The following is a 17,174-nucleotide window of genomic DNA, read 5'->3' as shown; positions in this document are numbered from 1 at the left end:
GTTGACAGTATTAAGTAAGTGAGTATATTAAGGTAGACATCAAGGTAAACATTATGGGTGTTTGGTCTGGTAAATAGGGAGGTCAAACCTTGTCTCCCAGCCAGATGTTGACAGGATGACTGGTGCCTTAATGTGCTAAAAAAATATGACATTTTTTGTTATTTTCTTCCTTCCAGGCTAGAATTGAATTGAAGTGATATTGTATTAAATATTAAGTTGTTAAAATCAACTTGCAGAGAATCTTGTCTGAAACAGTTAACAGTTTCAGTTGTTAATAGTGTGAGAAGCTGGGGAGTTTTTGAAAACACTTCCTTGTTGGTGGATTTTACTGTGGGAAACTACAACATCTGGGATTTGAAAGTTCAGCTGCAGAAAAACATTAGATTCATTTTAAATGTTTTCAGGAAAATCCAGTCTGGATGAAAAAGAATACGTTAAACGCAGGTGTTGTGAAAATCCCTCCTCAAAAGAAAAAGTACAACAGAGGCCCTCAACCATTCTCCCTCCTCACTGTTCTCCAGATCAACAAACTTTGTCTCTGAGGTGGAGGAGAACAGGGTCTCCTCCTCCTCCACCCACCCCCCGGTGACCTGAGCCCACAGGGGTTGGTGTTAAGTAAACTTTGTCAGCCACGCAACGATCTCCAGCAGAGAACTGTCTCTCTGCTCATCAGGAGACCTTCTCCGTGACCCCCACCCCTCTGCCTTGGCATTCCTCTGCCACACCACCTCCCTGACCCACCTTGTCTCCCGCCCTCCCGCCCTCCCCGTCAGCCCCCGCCATCCGTCCGTCGCCTTGGGTCCTGCTCTCTGTCCCAGCGGCCCGTTGCGGCCGGCCGGGTGTCTCCTGCACTGGAGACAGCCTATCAGGGGCCTCACGTCATCTGTCTCCAGGACCTGACTGACATGTCGACCTCAGAGATTACCGGCTACTATCAGAGAACCGGGGGGGTTTGTCTGTGCTCCCTGAGTGGATGCTCCTTTCTCTCTCACCATAACACTGTTTGGGAACTGGAACCTGATTTAGACCTCTGAAACTCTGATGTGGCATTTTATCTGTCTGGGAGCTGCTCTGTTGATTCGCTACAAGGTCTGGGGGGACAAGAGCGCCAGGCAGTCACAGATATCAACTATCTCGACCAGCGTAGACAACAGAGAGGAGAGAAAACTTCAAGCTTGTTGGTCTTTGCTGTAAACATCTAGCGAGTAACCGCCGTCCATCCAAAAGGGGTTTGTAATAACAGCGTGGAAAGTCTGCCGGTCTGCTATCAAGGTCCAGATGCTGCATTCCCAGGCTGCACGCTGAGACCTTCAACCTTTATATTAACAGAGATGATGATTTTTTTTTGTCTTCCAGTGCAGGTTAAAAATGTTCTATTTAAAAATCAAATATAGTTTCTTGATTCAGACACAAAGCAAGAAGTAGCAAACTGTAAAAAAATAAAAAATAAACTGAAGCTGCCTACCAGCTCCTCTAAAGCTCACTAATTAATACATTAAATCTTATTCTTAATTGCATAAAAAACAGTGTTGTGATGTGTACCAGACTATTTCTTGGCCACCATCACAGTCATTTTGAGAAGTAGACATAGTCACTGTAACGTCAAGTTTTTCAACTACGGTTCTTCATCCTTGATGTCGGCATTTTGGCCATAGCCATTTTGGTTTTGGCCATTGCCATCTTCGTTTTTTGCAAGAAAGGTGACACAAGAAGGTTGAGCTAAGTACAATCGAATGCTGAAATAGACATTTTTAGGCGACTAAAAAGGTTACAATTAACATCTACGAACTTAAAAATACACTGTGAAAGGGTTAAAGTTGTATAAACACAAAAACAGACTGGACAACACCGTGGTAACGACCTGTCAATCACAATTTGGCCACGTCCTAAAGCATTTCCGGCTTTATCGTCTATTTTACACTTAATGGGACTATCATTTATTAAATTAACATCAAATTATATTGATGAAGACTTAGAGCTAGCGATTGAAACCATAAACTCATGTTTACAATGTGTACTGAGGGAATAAATCAAGTGAGAAATAAGCTGATTTCTCAGATATTTCTATAATCAGACTTCTCTTTGCCAACCAGAGGTGTAGCCCCCTGCTGGCCATTAGAAAGAATGCAGGCATAAGGAACTTCCACATTGGCTTCAGTTTCCTGACCCGGAGGTTGACGCCATTCAATCTCCAGTCTATGAGCTTATGCTAAGCTAACTGTTAGTGAGTTTATCAATCTCCGAGCAAGAAAGTGATAAATCTTATTTCCCAACATGTCAAAATCTTCTTTTAACATTTTTTTTCCAGACATAAGCCAGGTACAACCTTCAAACTGTGACACGTGATCTGAACGTGCCAATAAATTCTTGCATTTTCTTTCCACATAAGTATATAATCTAGCCTCCCTCTCTCTACACTGACTCTACCACAAGCTCCTGGCCTTTAGAAAACAGACCTTCCTCTCTGCCAGGTGGTGTGAAGCTGGCTAACTCTCAAGCTTTCCCCATTGCTCTCTGTCTAGAACATGGAGCCCTGGGATATTTGTGTATCATGTATTGATTTGGAGGTACAACCCTTGGCTGTAAAACAAAGATAAAGAAGTTAGGCATTAACTATTTTTTTTGTCCAGGGGTCACTCTGAGCTTGTTTCACATAGCTGGAACCCACCTGGAAAAAAAAAAAAGGACATGAAAATGCCTGCCCGTGTGATGGACTCTGGAATATTGATTTTTCTCTCTGAACAAAAAAACAAAAAGCCTTTGCAGTCAGTATTTTCCTCTGAGCTCAGATAGGGCTGCTACATTCCTGTCTACTCCCTCCAAGGTTACTGCCTGCTCGGCGGAGGCGAGCACCTGTCAGATGTACGCTTGTTTTGTTACACAACGTGTCTTTGTAGCAGTTGCTGTCTCCATAGAACCATTTTTTTTTCAGTAACAGAAAGAAAATTGTAAGAAACCAAAAAAAGGATTGCTCAGCGGGGAATTCAGTAAACTCCGGCTTGGGGAGTTTCCTTGTTTTCTCTAATCTGAGTTCACAAGGATTACAAACATGTTGAACTCTCTACTCGCATGTGGCTTAAACACTGATCCCAAAGCTAACCTTGTTTAGAAATCCTCACCTGGCACCATGCGGGAGAACAGTGTCATCAACACCACCTCGTTTGCTTAGTTGAGAGTTAAATGTGATGAGGTTTGCACTTGTTGATTAAGTATGTCTACCCCATTGTTCTACATACCTGCAGAGGTGTGAAATGAAGTGTAGCTAAAGACAGCTGTAGTGCCACTATTGTTTAATTATTTAAATAATTGACTAGTTGCTCTAAATTTGACAGGATAATTCTGGTAGTTATAAAGGTTTTTGTTTTTTTTAAAGAAATAAATCTAAAATATGATTTATTTTATTAGCATTGTACTACTTCTTTAAAAAAAAACCTGCTGTCTGTGTTAGACGATCCACTCAATCATGAATTGTTTATGCGTTTTAAAACATTTTTACTGTCATGTTTGTGTTTGTAATCTTCCCTATAAAATTAAGGTTGCAGCGTTTCTAACCCTGTCAGGAATCTTTTCAATCTCAGCATCAAAAGCACTCCACAGTTTACTGCCCAGGCAAAGGTTGCACCTCCACCGTTTTATAGAATTATTAAGTAAGCAATTATGATAACCCACTGTTTTAAAGATAATAGGATGATAAGGTTCTGCCAAACTCACACTGTAGTTTGCCCTTATGCTGCTCTTCCTGAGGAGGAAATCAATAGCTTTTGCACTTAGGCCACTTGGTCCTCTTGACACACAGGGTTGTTTATTTTACATGTTGAGCATTAAAAGCTCAAAAAAAATCCACGTAAAAATAATAATTATAATCTACATATGTACCTCGTAGCTACACGTTGTAATGGCTCTGCATGGCTAGTGGCATTTTATCAAAGCTCATAAACCTTGAATGACTATATATTGATAAAGGTGTTTAAAGTGTCATTGGAACGATAACATTTGCACTGTAAATGTGGCTTGTAGGCTCCAGCCTCCAATCTTGCTGGGATGATAAGGACAGCACTGACAGCGGCTACAGGCAAAGGGTCAAAAGCCACAGAGTATCTGGTTAAAGGGGATGTTGAAAGCCAAGTTTTACGTTGTCAAAATCTTTAAATGAAGATAATTAAATCAACTGAGGATCCAAGCTGTTGGCCTCTTAAAGAGAATGTAAATCAACTGGGATAATGTTGGCATGTAAGTGTTTACAAGGGATTCAATTTGTCCTTAAATACCAAACCGGGAATCATTTTTGTTGTGTAAGGAATACATTTCTTTGCATAGCCTACCATGCACATTTATGTTTGTTTAATACAACATTTAAAAAAAAGTACGGAAATATTTTATTTCCACACGTTTGTTTTTTTATTAAATCACCAAAAAAGTAGATGACATACAAGACAATTTGTTGCTTAACATAAATTCAAGTTACTTCTTTCTTGTTTTAAGCAGGGTTTGACTGAGTGTTGTTTGTGTTAACCTTCTCCCCTCTGCATGCATAAATAACAATTACCCACCACCGAGAGAGAGAGCGAGAGAGAGAGAGAGAGAGAGAGAGATGGACGAGTGCTTTGACACTTTGCCCTGATCAATATCAATAAAGCAATCAGCATGTCAGGGGCCTATATGTTGTTGAGGAGGGATCTGTAGGAGTTTATGGCTTTACTGTGGAGGTGGGGCTGCTGCTTTCAGGTACACCAAGCCACCCTACATACACACAAACACATGTGGGATTATATCACATTTGGGGACATTGAGTGACTTAAACTTTTGTTTTTGCGACAACTGGAACCACGACTTGTACATGCATAACTATACTCTAAATATGAATGAACCAACGGTTTCTGTCTTCGGTTTAACCAATGTCCCCAATGAAATGTCCAAATTTTGGTCCCAAAATGTGACGCACACAAATCTTCGGGCCCTTCCCTTCTCGGAGAGCCCAGACAGCCAGATTGCACTTTGCTCAGCCCGACCATAAACCGAGACAATAAATTCGAGCAGACTTCTGAACTGGATGACATGGAGGGTGAAAAAGAGAGGACCTTCAGACAGCCAGCGATCAATTCCTTCCAACATGGAAGGAAAGCCCAGGTGGCCAAAAATAGACGAGGAAGAAGTATTTCTCCTCCTTTTTCTTTATCCGTGTGGTCCAACTAAACCCAGTGAGGGATTGATTTCTGCAGGTAAAGGTTTTAAAAAAGAAACACTGACATTGAGAATTTGTAGTCTGAAAAATAATGTGTAATAAGACAAAGATTAAATCTAATAACTTTTGGCCTCTTTTCTGTTGGTCAAAAGCCAGACATAGAGACAATCCTCCACTTAGACCTCACAAATCAATACAGTGAAATCAGGAATAAAAATGCATCTAATGTTTATTAAGCAAACTTTTTGTTTTTGGATTGACACCAAATAATATTCGCTTCTTGTTCTGGGCTTTAGTTTTCCCTCAGACGGTTAACTGTTTTCTACCAGGAACAGAGCACGCCTGAGATCAAAGCATGTTACGTTCAAGTTCTGAATCAAGATGCAATAGTGAATTTAATCTGCTGTATTTGCTGCTGCCAGCCAAGGTGAAGAACAACAACTAGATGTTTCAAAGTGAGCCTACTGTTCTGAAACAACTAGAGAGTAACCTCTAGATGAACGATGCGGCCTATAACTCGCTGTCACACCACAAATAGAATATGTCTAGCGTGACTTATTGTTCATTCTGCACCAACAAATATAAGAGCATGTATGACAGGAGCGAGCTGCAGGGTTTAGTCGTTGGATGTACTGCCACCTTGTGATGTGCTCTGAAACCTGCACGTCAGACCCCTGTTGTCAGAGCTTCACTTCACAGTAAATGTTGAGCAAATATATTCATTTCTGTCAGGTCATAACTTCAGAACCAAGCGCCAAGGGCAATGCCTGAGGGGGGCACGCAGACTTTCCCCCCCCCACGAGGCATGCTGACTCCGCCGGCAGATGGATGTCACTGACCCCTCCTCAGTGATCACAGCAGAGACTTAAAGCACGGTCACAGTCATTTTCCTGATCATGGCGGCCCGCTCCTCCCTCCAGGGAGTCCAATTCATCTCTATCTGCTGCTCAGTGAAGCCCGCAGTGCCGAGCCACCATCACTCACACTCTGCAGGGCGGCCCGGTGGATTAGCTGACCCCCCGGTGAGGGAGTAACAACCCCTGCAGTCCAGTCAGCAAACACTGCAGCCTTCAAGCAGCAGAAACCGGCAGGCGTGGCGGTCAGGGATCCTCCCCAGGATCAGGCCTCGGCCAGGGGGAGAGATAGCGGCGTCTCCAGCACCCTGATGGTCAGTCGGCATGGCAGGGCTGGAGGGAGTGACGGACATCTGCCTGGTCCTGACAATCACCCACAAATGTCTCTAACTCAGCTTGCAGACTATTCTAATGGTCAAAAGTATATAGACATGCAAAACTCTGGGCATTATTATGCAGCTCATCAGCCTCCACAACATTTTGGAACTTGGTTAAAGGATTTTCATCAGTGAGATCAGCCACTCATGGTAATCTATAAAGGGCCTTACCCAAAAAACTAAATTGGAATCAACAGCTTATTTAAAAAATAATTTGATAATATTAGTATATCAATAAATGATCATTTATTGAGCAAGAATACAAACATTCTTCGGGTGTGGCTTGATTCAATGTGAGGATTTGTGGCTTTTCTATGTTGTAAATTTGATTTCTTTATGTTTTGGACTGTTGGTCAAACAAAACAAGACATTTCAAGATGTCAACCTGGCTTCAGAAAAATTGTGAGGTGCTTTTTCCACTACTACGTGACATCATCAATCTACAGCAGATTAAGTGACTGATGAAGAACTTTAGTTGCAGCTCTACTTTAAGGTCATGGATGAAGTAATGACCAACATACATCACTTCACTGCGTCGTATCACTCCGCCAGACTAAACAACTATTAGGCTATGTAATGCGAAAGTAGTATCTCCTCAAAAAACAGAGACATCTTGAACAGTGAAACATACATAACTACCATAATTAAAGAATGCCTATCGTCCTAATAAGCAATGGTAAAATTATTCTACAAATCAAACCTCCACAAAAATGAATACTCATCTTACACTCATATCATCATATGCTGATGCTTTAAGACTTTTCTAGTGTGAAGATAAAAAGCTGAAAAAGAAAACTTCAAGTGACCGTGTATGACCACAAGTATGTATGTATGTCCACAAACTTATGGCCATATACTGTTTATCCTCCATGCGGGAAATGGTGACAAAACAGGGCGGCAGCAGCAGCAGCAGCAGCAGCAGCAGATGCCATTCATGTCACTGTCTAACACCCTAACAGGTAACCCGTATGAGGGGCCCCTCATTCTAAAGACAGGTACTTGAGTGTAAAATGACAAAGCGCCACAGAAATGACAACCAACTGTCTGGGCCCGGAGCCAAGTCACAGAGATCTGAGGGGGTATAAAAAGGTGACAGATTCCCCACCCCCCACCAACACACACACACACACACACACACAACACAGTCAGTGAGCATTGACGGAGTGAGAGGGTGACAGCGTGATGAATGTCTTTGTTATGATCTGCTGCTGCTGCTGCTGCTGCATACCGCTGCTGCGTGTGAGCCCAGCCCAGAGATGTCCGGGTTATGAATGGACTAGTCAATGAGCTAGAACATAAATGGCCTTTGGTCATAATTCCTTAGTGCTCGGAGGAGACGCCTTGTGAGATGTCACCGCTCGCTGGAGAAGATGCATCACTCTATCTGGGTCTCTCTCATCTTTCTTTAGTATTTTTTTCTTTTCTTTTTTTTAACTCTTGCTCTGTTCTCTCTGGGATTAGCATAGCTGACCTATCACACGCTGGTGCTGAGTCATCATTAGGTGTTAGCATTTTCAATTAGCTCACACCTCCCATCTCTGCCACCCCGTCTCCTCTGTGAGGCAGACGCTGCACAGCAGGAGAAAAGCAACAAAATGCTAATGCTGTGCTCATAAGAGGGAGGCTAACTACATCTGAGCTCAACGTGAGAAACAAAAGAAAAAAACAAACAAACCCCGTGAAGAATGCAGGAGAAGTTAAGATACACAAGCAGCACTTCTAACGTCCCATTGTTCATGTAGAACTTTATTTCAGCTATATGGTTGTTGTTTTTTTTTTTTTAAAAGCACTTATTAGCAATACAGACCGAACGGTTTCCATGATACATGTCGTACTGCATATGTCAAACATTCATGCCAAAGAAAAATACTACTGATACATTTCCAACAGGACAGTTACAGGTATTGAAAATAAAAGTACAAAATAGGCTTTTTCATAACAACCATAACAAGACAACACTACCATAAAGCGTATTAGTGCTTCTAGCTTTAAGTGTTATCATGATCAATGAAAAGAATCAAAACTGTACTCAAAAAAAGTTGCTTTCAGTCGAAGAAAAGTAAGAAAAAAAAAAAGAAAAAAAGCTCTTATGCGTATGCAAATTCCCCACATAGCGGAGCAAGCTAGCCACCTTTGCTGAGTAACCACATGGGCAACTGCCTCTTTAAAACAGGTAAGGCAGTTCTGTCTTTATAAAATCATTAGCTTTCCTCCCAAATAAAACACTGATGAAAACATACTTGACACTTTTTGACAAAAAAAAAGTTTTTTTTCTGTTTCACAAATGAACAAGTTAGGCTTACAGATATCTATTTTAAAAGAGAGAGAAAAAAAAAAAAAAGCTTCTACTGATGATTGCTAGAAAGCTATTGCCAACAAAAAAGCAAAAAAACGAAAAAACATCACAAACGTATCTCAACATTAATATCAAAGCAGAATGTTAGAGAGATTTTGAGGCTACATATTAGGAAGGCAGTGACGCCTATAAATCCTATTTTCTTGGGCAGCAATACAAAATAATTTATTCTACATTTTTCATCTTAGTGTTCTAATAGATTGCACTCACTAGCTCAAATAAATGTAAATTTTTGAGAAAAAAGGAAAATACACTTAAATAAAAAAAGTAATACAAGATAAAGAGCACCTTATCCCCATACGAGTTATTTAACAAGTAGATTTTTGGAAGCAAATGGCACAGCGTTGTCAATGGTAAATTAGCACTGCTCATTGAATGGTACGGTTTTTTTTGTCAGTCAAATACCACCAAGTCTCAACAGTTTAACATCAAAGCTGTGACAAGATACTCTTGTTACAGAAGTGTTTGCATCATGAAGGTGTGTATGTGTGTGTGTGTACAACAAACAGGTACAACAGGGGCTGATCACTGGACAGAAGCTGACAAAGTGTGTGTTTGTCTTGAATCGCTACACGGAGGCTGTGGAATTAGCAACGCCACCGTTCTTGGTACAGGTGTGGTGTGCTACCCGGCAGTTACTACAACTCCATGTGTGCTTTATCACTGAGCTGAAGTCAGTGCACTTTACCCTGACTCAGCCCGACCTGAACACCGACCTGAAGCTAAAAACACTCACTGAACCGTTTAAGTGGTGCAAACAGTAATGTGTCACAAAGTTGCCATTCTGTCGTGAAAAATGAAGTACTTAAAAATCCACATCTGGAGCTTCCGATACCAATACACGTGCATAAAGATTTACAAATACAATAAAACTCGACTGCAGCTGGCATGGACTGCGACGGATGCGCGAGAACTTTACATCATAAGGAAACGGGGGGGCCGACTTCTTCTTCATCACCTCCTCTGCAGTTCTGAATTTGCCGGGAGCTGTTCTGGGATGAAATCCAGAAATGAGCCCCTAAAGTTCATATTTCCAATTCCATGAGGCTAAAGGAGCCACCGTGGACTCATTCAGAGAAAAAAAGAACTTGCACATATCAAGTAAAAACAGAGAATCACACAGAGAGGAGAGTGAGGAGATGACGGCGGGAGAAGAAAAAGGCAGAGAAGAAAAATGAGAAAAAAGGCGACGCGTGTGATGCAAGAGTTTCTTTGCTTCAATTAGAACACACGACAGAAGAGCAAAAATGGAATAAAAAGTCAATTCATATTTTTTCCTTGTGTTGTAACAGAAATTCCATCTGAACACAAACCATTAAGAGAGCTTTTGTCGTGTCGAATAAGACTTGTGAGGACGCCCTTGGCTGGCTGGCTCGGGTGGTGCTGTGGGGATGGTGAGCAGCGACAGCGGCAGCAGCTGGTGGTGTGATTGTGGCTTTGCGGGCGCGTTCGGTGAGGGCTTTAAGAGAAGAGAGAGAGAGTCTGTGTGGGTTTAGGGGGTGGGGGGGGGGGTGGGGGCGGGTGGAGTCTAGTAAAGGAGGATGCGGCGCTCGATGGCCTTGCGGCAGATGGGGCACTCGCTCATTCGGTCCCCACACAGCTGGCAGGTGCCGTGGCCGCACATGAAGATCATGTTCTTCAGCCGGTCCAGACACACCGGACACATAGTCTGCAATCACAGTTCATGGTTTGTTGTGATAAAAAGTCATTTCAACTTTTCAAAATGTCTATGCTGCATATATATATATATATATATATATATATCTGTTTGATCACACAACCTGTTTGATTTTATTCTTCCTTTGGAGTTCACGAGCCACACTTGGTTTGTATCTTAATAAAAAAAAACAGGGTGTGTCCAGCTCAGCCACGTTACGGTAAGACATCATATTTTAGCAGAAATGGTCGTGCCTTGAACGTCGGTACTAGAAAACAAACAGCTGCTTCTGACGCAGTTGTTTGTTTCACCTTTTTTTATTCAGGGGAGAGAAATTCTCTCTCTCTTTCAGAAATGCCCTGATCATGGTCACAAATGGAAGCTGTCCTCTACAACCACAGTCTGTTCTGCTGGACACTGAGCGGCTCCACTGGAGCAGTTGGGGTCAAGGGCCTTGCTCAAGGGCACCTCAGTGGTGGTAATGAGGGAGGGGCAAGTGCTGCTTACCACTTGTTTACGCTCACCCATAAATGTCCCGCCAGTCTGGGTTCATCAGACCAATGACTACCGGTGACAGGTTTCCTTCTCTAAACTTTAGGTCACCACTGCCCATTTTCCATTTACCTCTGTGCGTGGTCTTTTAATGATTTATTAATCATTTAAATAATGTATTAAGAAAAATGCTTTGAATTTGATGGCTCGATCTTCTCAAATGTGAGGACATCCTTCTATATGACTAAGTTGAATATGAAAAAAGCTAATTGAAGACATTAACTGGGAATAAGTGATGGACATTTTTCACTATTCTCTGCTTTTTTGGATTAAAGTTGAAATTAATTAATTTTGAAAACACATCAATATTGAAAATAATAGTTAATAAGCTACAAAAAAGTGAGAATCCCACACTTGCTGCCCTCGATTCTGCACTACAGACAGTGTGGACTCACCTGTTCCTTGATGTCCTGCAGCTGTTGCTGTAGCTTCTGTACATCCGCGTTGACGTTGGTGTTGTCCTTGTCTCTCTGCAGACCCGGGATGTTTCCGCTGGCTGTTTGGACGTAACAGCACACAGACATGTTAAGGGGAAAAACGGGAATTCAGTTACCAGCCGAGAGACTGCACAAATCAACAGGCTGCACCTCGGCCAAATCAAACTTCACCTCCTCGTAAATGATAAACTATATTGCCAATAAAACTGAACTGCAGCCACACCGACGTTGCCATTCGGAAACAAGCTGGGAGCCAGATTCTATTTTAAAACATGTGTTTTACAAACAAGCTTGGCTCACAAAAATACGCACTCTGAATTTAAAGATATTGGGCTCTAGCGATCTGTGTTGGCACTACATTCATTTTTAAATGACTTTAATTCAGAAATGCATACTTTGTAATTATCTGAAATATAAACTGACACAGGACCAAACATCATAAAACGCTATAGCCACTGTAGGAGCCACAGAGCCACTACCTGAAATATATCACCATGAGCACTCAACAAACTAGCTGGACTGAGGCCTGGTTGTGGACTCCATTCCAGACTGGCAAACATCTGCCAGAGATAGCGAGCACCAATGTGATTCTTGGCCTTTTGCATCACAAATATACTGTATCGGCATACACTGTTTAAGGGTGTGTGTGTGTGTGTGTGTGTGTGTGTGTGTCACTGAAAAAGAAAGGGAGGGGGGTTTAAAGGGGAGGGGAGAGGGGCCGGGGCAGCACTTGGAGGGGGGTGAGCTCTCTGATAAGGGAGGGGATCATAGAGGTATACTTACACCAACTTAGTGCCAGATTGTTGGGCTGGAGAAGATCCTGCGATCCCCCTGCCATAGTGTTAGAGCTCCCTGCTGGGAATAACCAGTCACATAGTTATAGCGGAGCCGTCCTTGCCAGCTCAACAGCTGGCCTGGGGACCAAAACTACTCACTACAGCCTCTAAGGGAGGTCCAGAGAAAGAATTTGAAGAAAAAGCCAGCAAGCTGGGAACAGTGAAGGAAGGGAAATAGAGTCTCTTCTATGTAGGATTAATAGTTAAAATATGCATAGCGGCAAGTGATTATTTTCTCTTTTTTTTTGTTTTTTGTTGTTGCCATCAGCCAATGTGAAGCATGAGTCTAATGCTTTTACTCACTATGTTAGAAGTACGTTATGTCACAGAAGTAGGGAGTCAAAATAATCAAAGTGACGGATGAATTTCGTGCACTAGATTTGCTGCTGTAACAGACATCAACAGTCGGTGTTACTGGGATGAAGGGAGAGGAGATAAACAATCAATGCTGCCCCTTGCATGAGTGTATGAGAGTGTTTGGGTCTGCATTCACTTTGCACGTCTGGTAACGACTGCATGAAAAATATATCTGCCCCGCCAACAAGCTGACACGTGCAGAAATGTAAAAAAATAATGAATACAGGGGTAAACATGAAGTTAGTGAACTTACAACAGTTTCCCTTTTAACTCAAACACAAAAGACGACAGGAGTAACCACTGGTGAGATGCACCGCTAAAAGAAGGTCATGGGCAATAAAAACACCGTGTTCAACTTGGAGACAAGAAGATGGATTGTGAATGCAACCAAAAATAAATTGATTAACACACTACATTAAATCAATATTCAAATTTGTTTTGGTAAAACTGGTGACATTCTGAACTTGTGTGCAACTGAAAATCATGTTAGGTGTTTTATTTTACATACTTTTTTACTCTACGGGGATGATATTATAATTTAGTTATTTTTCCCATTCATGTGGCTATTAATATATATATATATATATCTACAGGTAGTTTAGCATACGCTTAGAAAATAAGTTCAGCCATTTTATGCAAATGTGATTATTCAAACTTTAAAAGGCCACAGAAACATGAATAAGGTAATCGGGTTGTCTGTATATTATGAAATGATTGTTTTACTCAGCAAAACTCAATTTTCAAATGGCTTCTGAGATTCTACTTTTAAAAGAGATTATGATCTGACAAACAAAATCCATTCTCTTTGGGAAGATCTAGTTGGGGCGAATTTCAGACAAGACAGCCAAGCACTTGTGAAGCGACTGTCCATTTCAGCCAGTCTCTAAACAGAAGCTGGAACAAATGAAATGTTCAACATGATTGCAATGAATTAAAACATGCCAGATCTAGCAGTGGAAAAGAGTTAAGGAAAGTAAGATTAGCTGATTCAAAAACGTCTGACTTAATTTGTACATTTCTAAAACATGTTTACTAGGATGAAACAAAAAAAACTAAACAATGTATCAATGATGCAAAGAAAAACATTAAATGCATAAGCAAGGCAGCAACAAAGCAAACAATAAAACACGCTAAAGCAGATATTTAAATTAAAAATGTGGAAAAATAGATAAAGAAAGAAGGAAAAAAGGAAAAATAAAGGGGGAATTAAAAGGGAACGTGTGGAAGATTCACTCACTAAGGTCATCATCATCATCATCATCATCATCATCCTCATCATCATCATCATCATCATCTGCGGCATCATCCTCCATACCTTTCCCTCCACAGCAGAGAACAAAGGGAGTGCGGCGTTCCACCACAGCCCGACACTGTACACACTTCTTCATGAGGCTGGCACAGTCTGGAGAGAACAGAACACATATTGGTCAGACTGGAATGCAAAGTCTTTTATATATATATATATATATACAGTGTGTTTATTTTATTTTTTTTATTCAGCAGCTGATTCAGAGAGACACAAAGGTGTAACTTACTCTCACAAGCGCACATGTGACCACAGGGCTGGAACAAAACGGCTGCTTTTTTGTCGGAGCAGACTACGCACTCCTCAATCTGCGGAGGGGGGACGACGACGACAAATGAAACAACAAAAACAGAATAAAAGCGTCCGACCTTCATCGTGTTTCTATTTGCGTGTAGGACATTTAATAGTAGAAGTGCTTCTGATACCTTAGTCCTTGACTGGACCTGGTCCTTGCAGATGAGACACTTCTTGACACGAGGCGAGCAGAGGGAGCAGGTGGCGATGTGTCCGCAGGGCCCGAACAGAGTGTCTCTCTTCATGTCCGAACACACCATACACTCGTCCAGCGTCTCGATGTTGCTGTTCTGAGACGGGCTGCGGGTGCCAACCGGGCCGCTGAAACATTGAGAATAAAAAAAACCACAGCGTGAGAGAGAGCAGAAGAGATTACAGGCAAGCGAGGCTGACGGAGAACAAAGTAAATAGGGGGAGACAAAGCCAGAAAAATGAACAAATGAAACATTTTTTTGCAAAAAAGGGAAATTAACAAGGTTGTTGATGATTTTGCTGAAATAGTTATTTTTCTCTAAGTCAAACACATTCCTGTAAATTCACGTTTTTCATCCCTGTGTGTAAGAAAGATTTATTTTTTGTTTTTAAGACTTTTCAGCATTGTGATGTCAGTTTGATGAACATTAAAGTTTTATTTGACCACATAAAAGTGAAAAGGATCTAGGTCTGCTTGGATGTTTTGATATGACCAGACAAAGTCTGATGAAAGCTTTGTTTATCTATAATAAAACGAACCATAAAAAGTAAACTGCCGTATAACCACAACATTTCTCACCTCCTTCTTGTGCTTTAGACGGGCTAGTATTGGATTATTTTTTAACCTACTGACCAGGCGTTGCATTACATCAAAACACTTTTGTCCAAAGCATCTTACAACGAGAGACACAAGTTATTTCCCCCCCGTTCCCCAGTTTTTACACTTAGCTAAGCCAACTGTCTCCTGGCTCCAGCTTCATATCTAACGGACGGACATGAGAGTGGTATTGATCCTCCCATCTAACTCCTGGCCAGAAAGCAAATAGGTTTATTTCCTAAAATGTCAAACGATTCCTTCGAGCGATGTTTACCTGCTTTTCTCTTTGTGGCACTTGGCCAGAGCCTTGCAGAGGCTGGGGTCTGGACACAGGTCCAGAGGGGACTGGCCCTTCTTGTTACGAATGGTCAAGTCGGCTCCGTTCGCTGCCAGGAAGCAGGCGATGGATGCTGCGCTCTTCTTCTCTGCCCCCTGGGTGCCCAAGCCCATGATTAACTGCAGGGAGCCAGACAAGACACATGAAAACAGATACATCAGAAGTACATCAGGCACTTTGGACATAAAAGATTGTTTTCAAGTTGAATCCAGTGGGACCGGCGTCTTTTTCTCTCTCAGAGTTAAGTTCAGATGGACCGTGCCAAAGTACTATCAGATCATCACTAATTAGCCAATCAAAGGCATGCCTGAAGATGGCTGTCATGCATCGGGACCCCCCTCACCCGAAGCCAAAATCCCATTAACTTTCCCATCTCTCTCTCTCTCTCTCTTGCTCCTCCAGCTCAGTCTACCCCAACTCAAAGCCTCTCTCTCTCTCTCTCTCTCTCTCTCTCTCTCTCTCTCTCTCTCTCTCAATTTGGGCCTTCCATGTCTGATTGTCTTCAACCAGTAGCTTTTACATCTCCGCTGATGAAGCCACCGGGCCGGCTAATTCAATTCTCATCTTGAAGCAGGGGGTGGGGGGGTGGGGGGGAGAGAGAGAGAGAGAAGCTATGGGAGAGTGACCCAACCGCACATATCTCAATTAGGCCTGCTGTCCGTCTGTTCCGCTCCTCCGCAGGGAACCAAGGAAGGCCGGGAAGCGGGACAGGAGCGAGCAGGAGGAAGAGGAGGTGACAGGTAAGTCCGTATCTGCAGCTACGCCCTGTAGCCTTAAACTCATCCCTGTAGGGATTAGTGATGTGGTGTTAACATGAAGAGGGTTCAGCTCTGACATGGCCTCCGCAGAGGGACTAACTCATTCAGGCTGGTCAAGAGGCTGCAGCGAGCTGGTTGGCTGCTCCGTGCCTGTGCAGGTCGGCTGTCTGAATGACGGGCCGGTGCAGACTGGGCTGTCCAGTGCTTCCTGTCTAAGGGTTATCTGTCATACTTTCTCACATACAGGTCCTGCAGTATGTTGCTAAGACAACCCGAAATATAACCATGGCAATCTAAATGCCATGGCATGATAATACTCTCTAATCACTGGTGGGGTTGTAAGGGAGTATTGAATTCTTGAAAGAGCAAAGATGCCACACGCTCGACCCGATGCTTATATAAAATAAAATCCTACTGAGCTTCATCTGTGTGTTCTCTACATGTTATACAGGTTATCTCTGCAAACTATGGATCTTTTTACAGCTCAAAAGACATACAGCTCATATGAACTGGTCTTTTATGTCTAATTAGTCTGATTAGTGTTAGCCAACCAGAATTACGTCCATGCTACCATCCTAAATTTAACACTGATCTTACACCGTCAGGATGTGGTATGAAAAAATAACCATGGGTGTCATGTGTTTATTCATTTGTTCATGTGAGTTACTATAGGATTAATAGAAGCAAAGTAGCTATTGGTAATGACTTGGTGCCCTCGCAATCCTATTAATACTGCTCTTCAATATTATAGATACATAACATAATCAACAGCAAGTTGCTAAAGGTGCATTATTCTGTTTCCGATACAGGTCTGTTGTGGAAAGGAGGCAGAAACTGTCCCTTGGTGTGAATATGTTTGTATGTGCCTCAGCCCTGCAATACACTGGTGACCTGTCCAGTGTGTTTCCTAGTGTTTCGGGCAATTTATGTGGGGTAATAACCAGACCGTCAACCGGGGAAAAAAATGGTATAGAATACAAATGGAACAAGTTTGTAATCTTTAAACTGAGGCTTTTCTTAAGAGTGGCAGTAAAGCCATGGCAGGTAGTCTAAAGTTCTTATAACACACTGCAGTCTTGTG

At 42.1% G+C, this 17,174-nt stretch overlaps 1 protein-coding gene across 4 annotated transcripts in view; it reads right to left on the bottom strand.

Annotated features, from left to right (window-relative positions):
* Positions 1–10,261: 10,261 nt before the first annotated feature.
* The window catches only part of mib1 (MIB E3 ubiquitin protein ligase 1), a 52,926-nt gene continuing 46,013 nt past the window's right edge, over positions 10,262–17,174 (bottom strand). The window contains exons 16-22 of one of the 4 annotated variants that reach the window (XM_054596293.1): positions 15,273–15,454; positions 14,340–14,529; positions 14,144–14,222; positions 13,846–14,010; positions 12,199–12,270; positions 11,374–11,474; positions 10,262–10,438 (exon numbers count right to left, since the gene is read on the bottom strand). In XM_054596293.1, the coding sequence (XP_054452268.1) occupies positions 10,298–10,438; positions 11,374–11,474; positions 12,199–12,270; positions 13,846–14,010; positions 14,144–14,222; positions 14,340–14,529; positions 15,273–15,454 (930 nt within the window). In that variant the 3' untranslated portion in view covers positions 10,262–10,297. The remainder of the gene's footprint in view (positions 10,439–11,373; positions 11,475–12,198; positions 12,271–13,845; positions 14,011–14,143; positions 14,223–14,339; positions 14,530–15,272; positions 15,455–17,174) is intronic. The other 3 variants (XM_054596294.1, XM_054596295.1, XM_054596296.1) reach the window with 3 other exon arrangements.

This window comes from Anoplopoma fimbria, chromosome 3 (genome assembly GCF_027596085.1).
Source record: "Anoplopoma fimbria isolate UVic2021 breed Golden Eagle Sablefish chromosome 3, Afim_UVic_2022, whole genome shotgun sequence".
Taxonomy (NCBI): domain Eukaryota; kingdom Metazoa; phylum Chordata; class Actinopteri; order Perciformes; family Anoplopomatidae; genus Anoplopoma; species Anoplopoma fimbria.
Note: the sequence above shows the minus strand (reverse complement) of the source record. Positions and strands in the feature narration are given on the sequence as shown.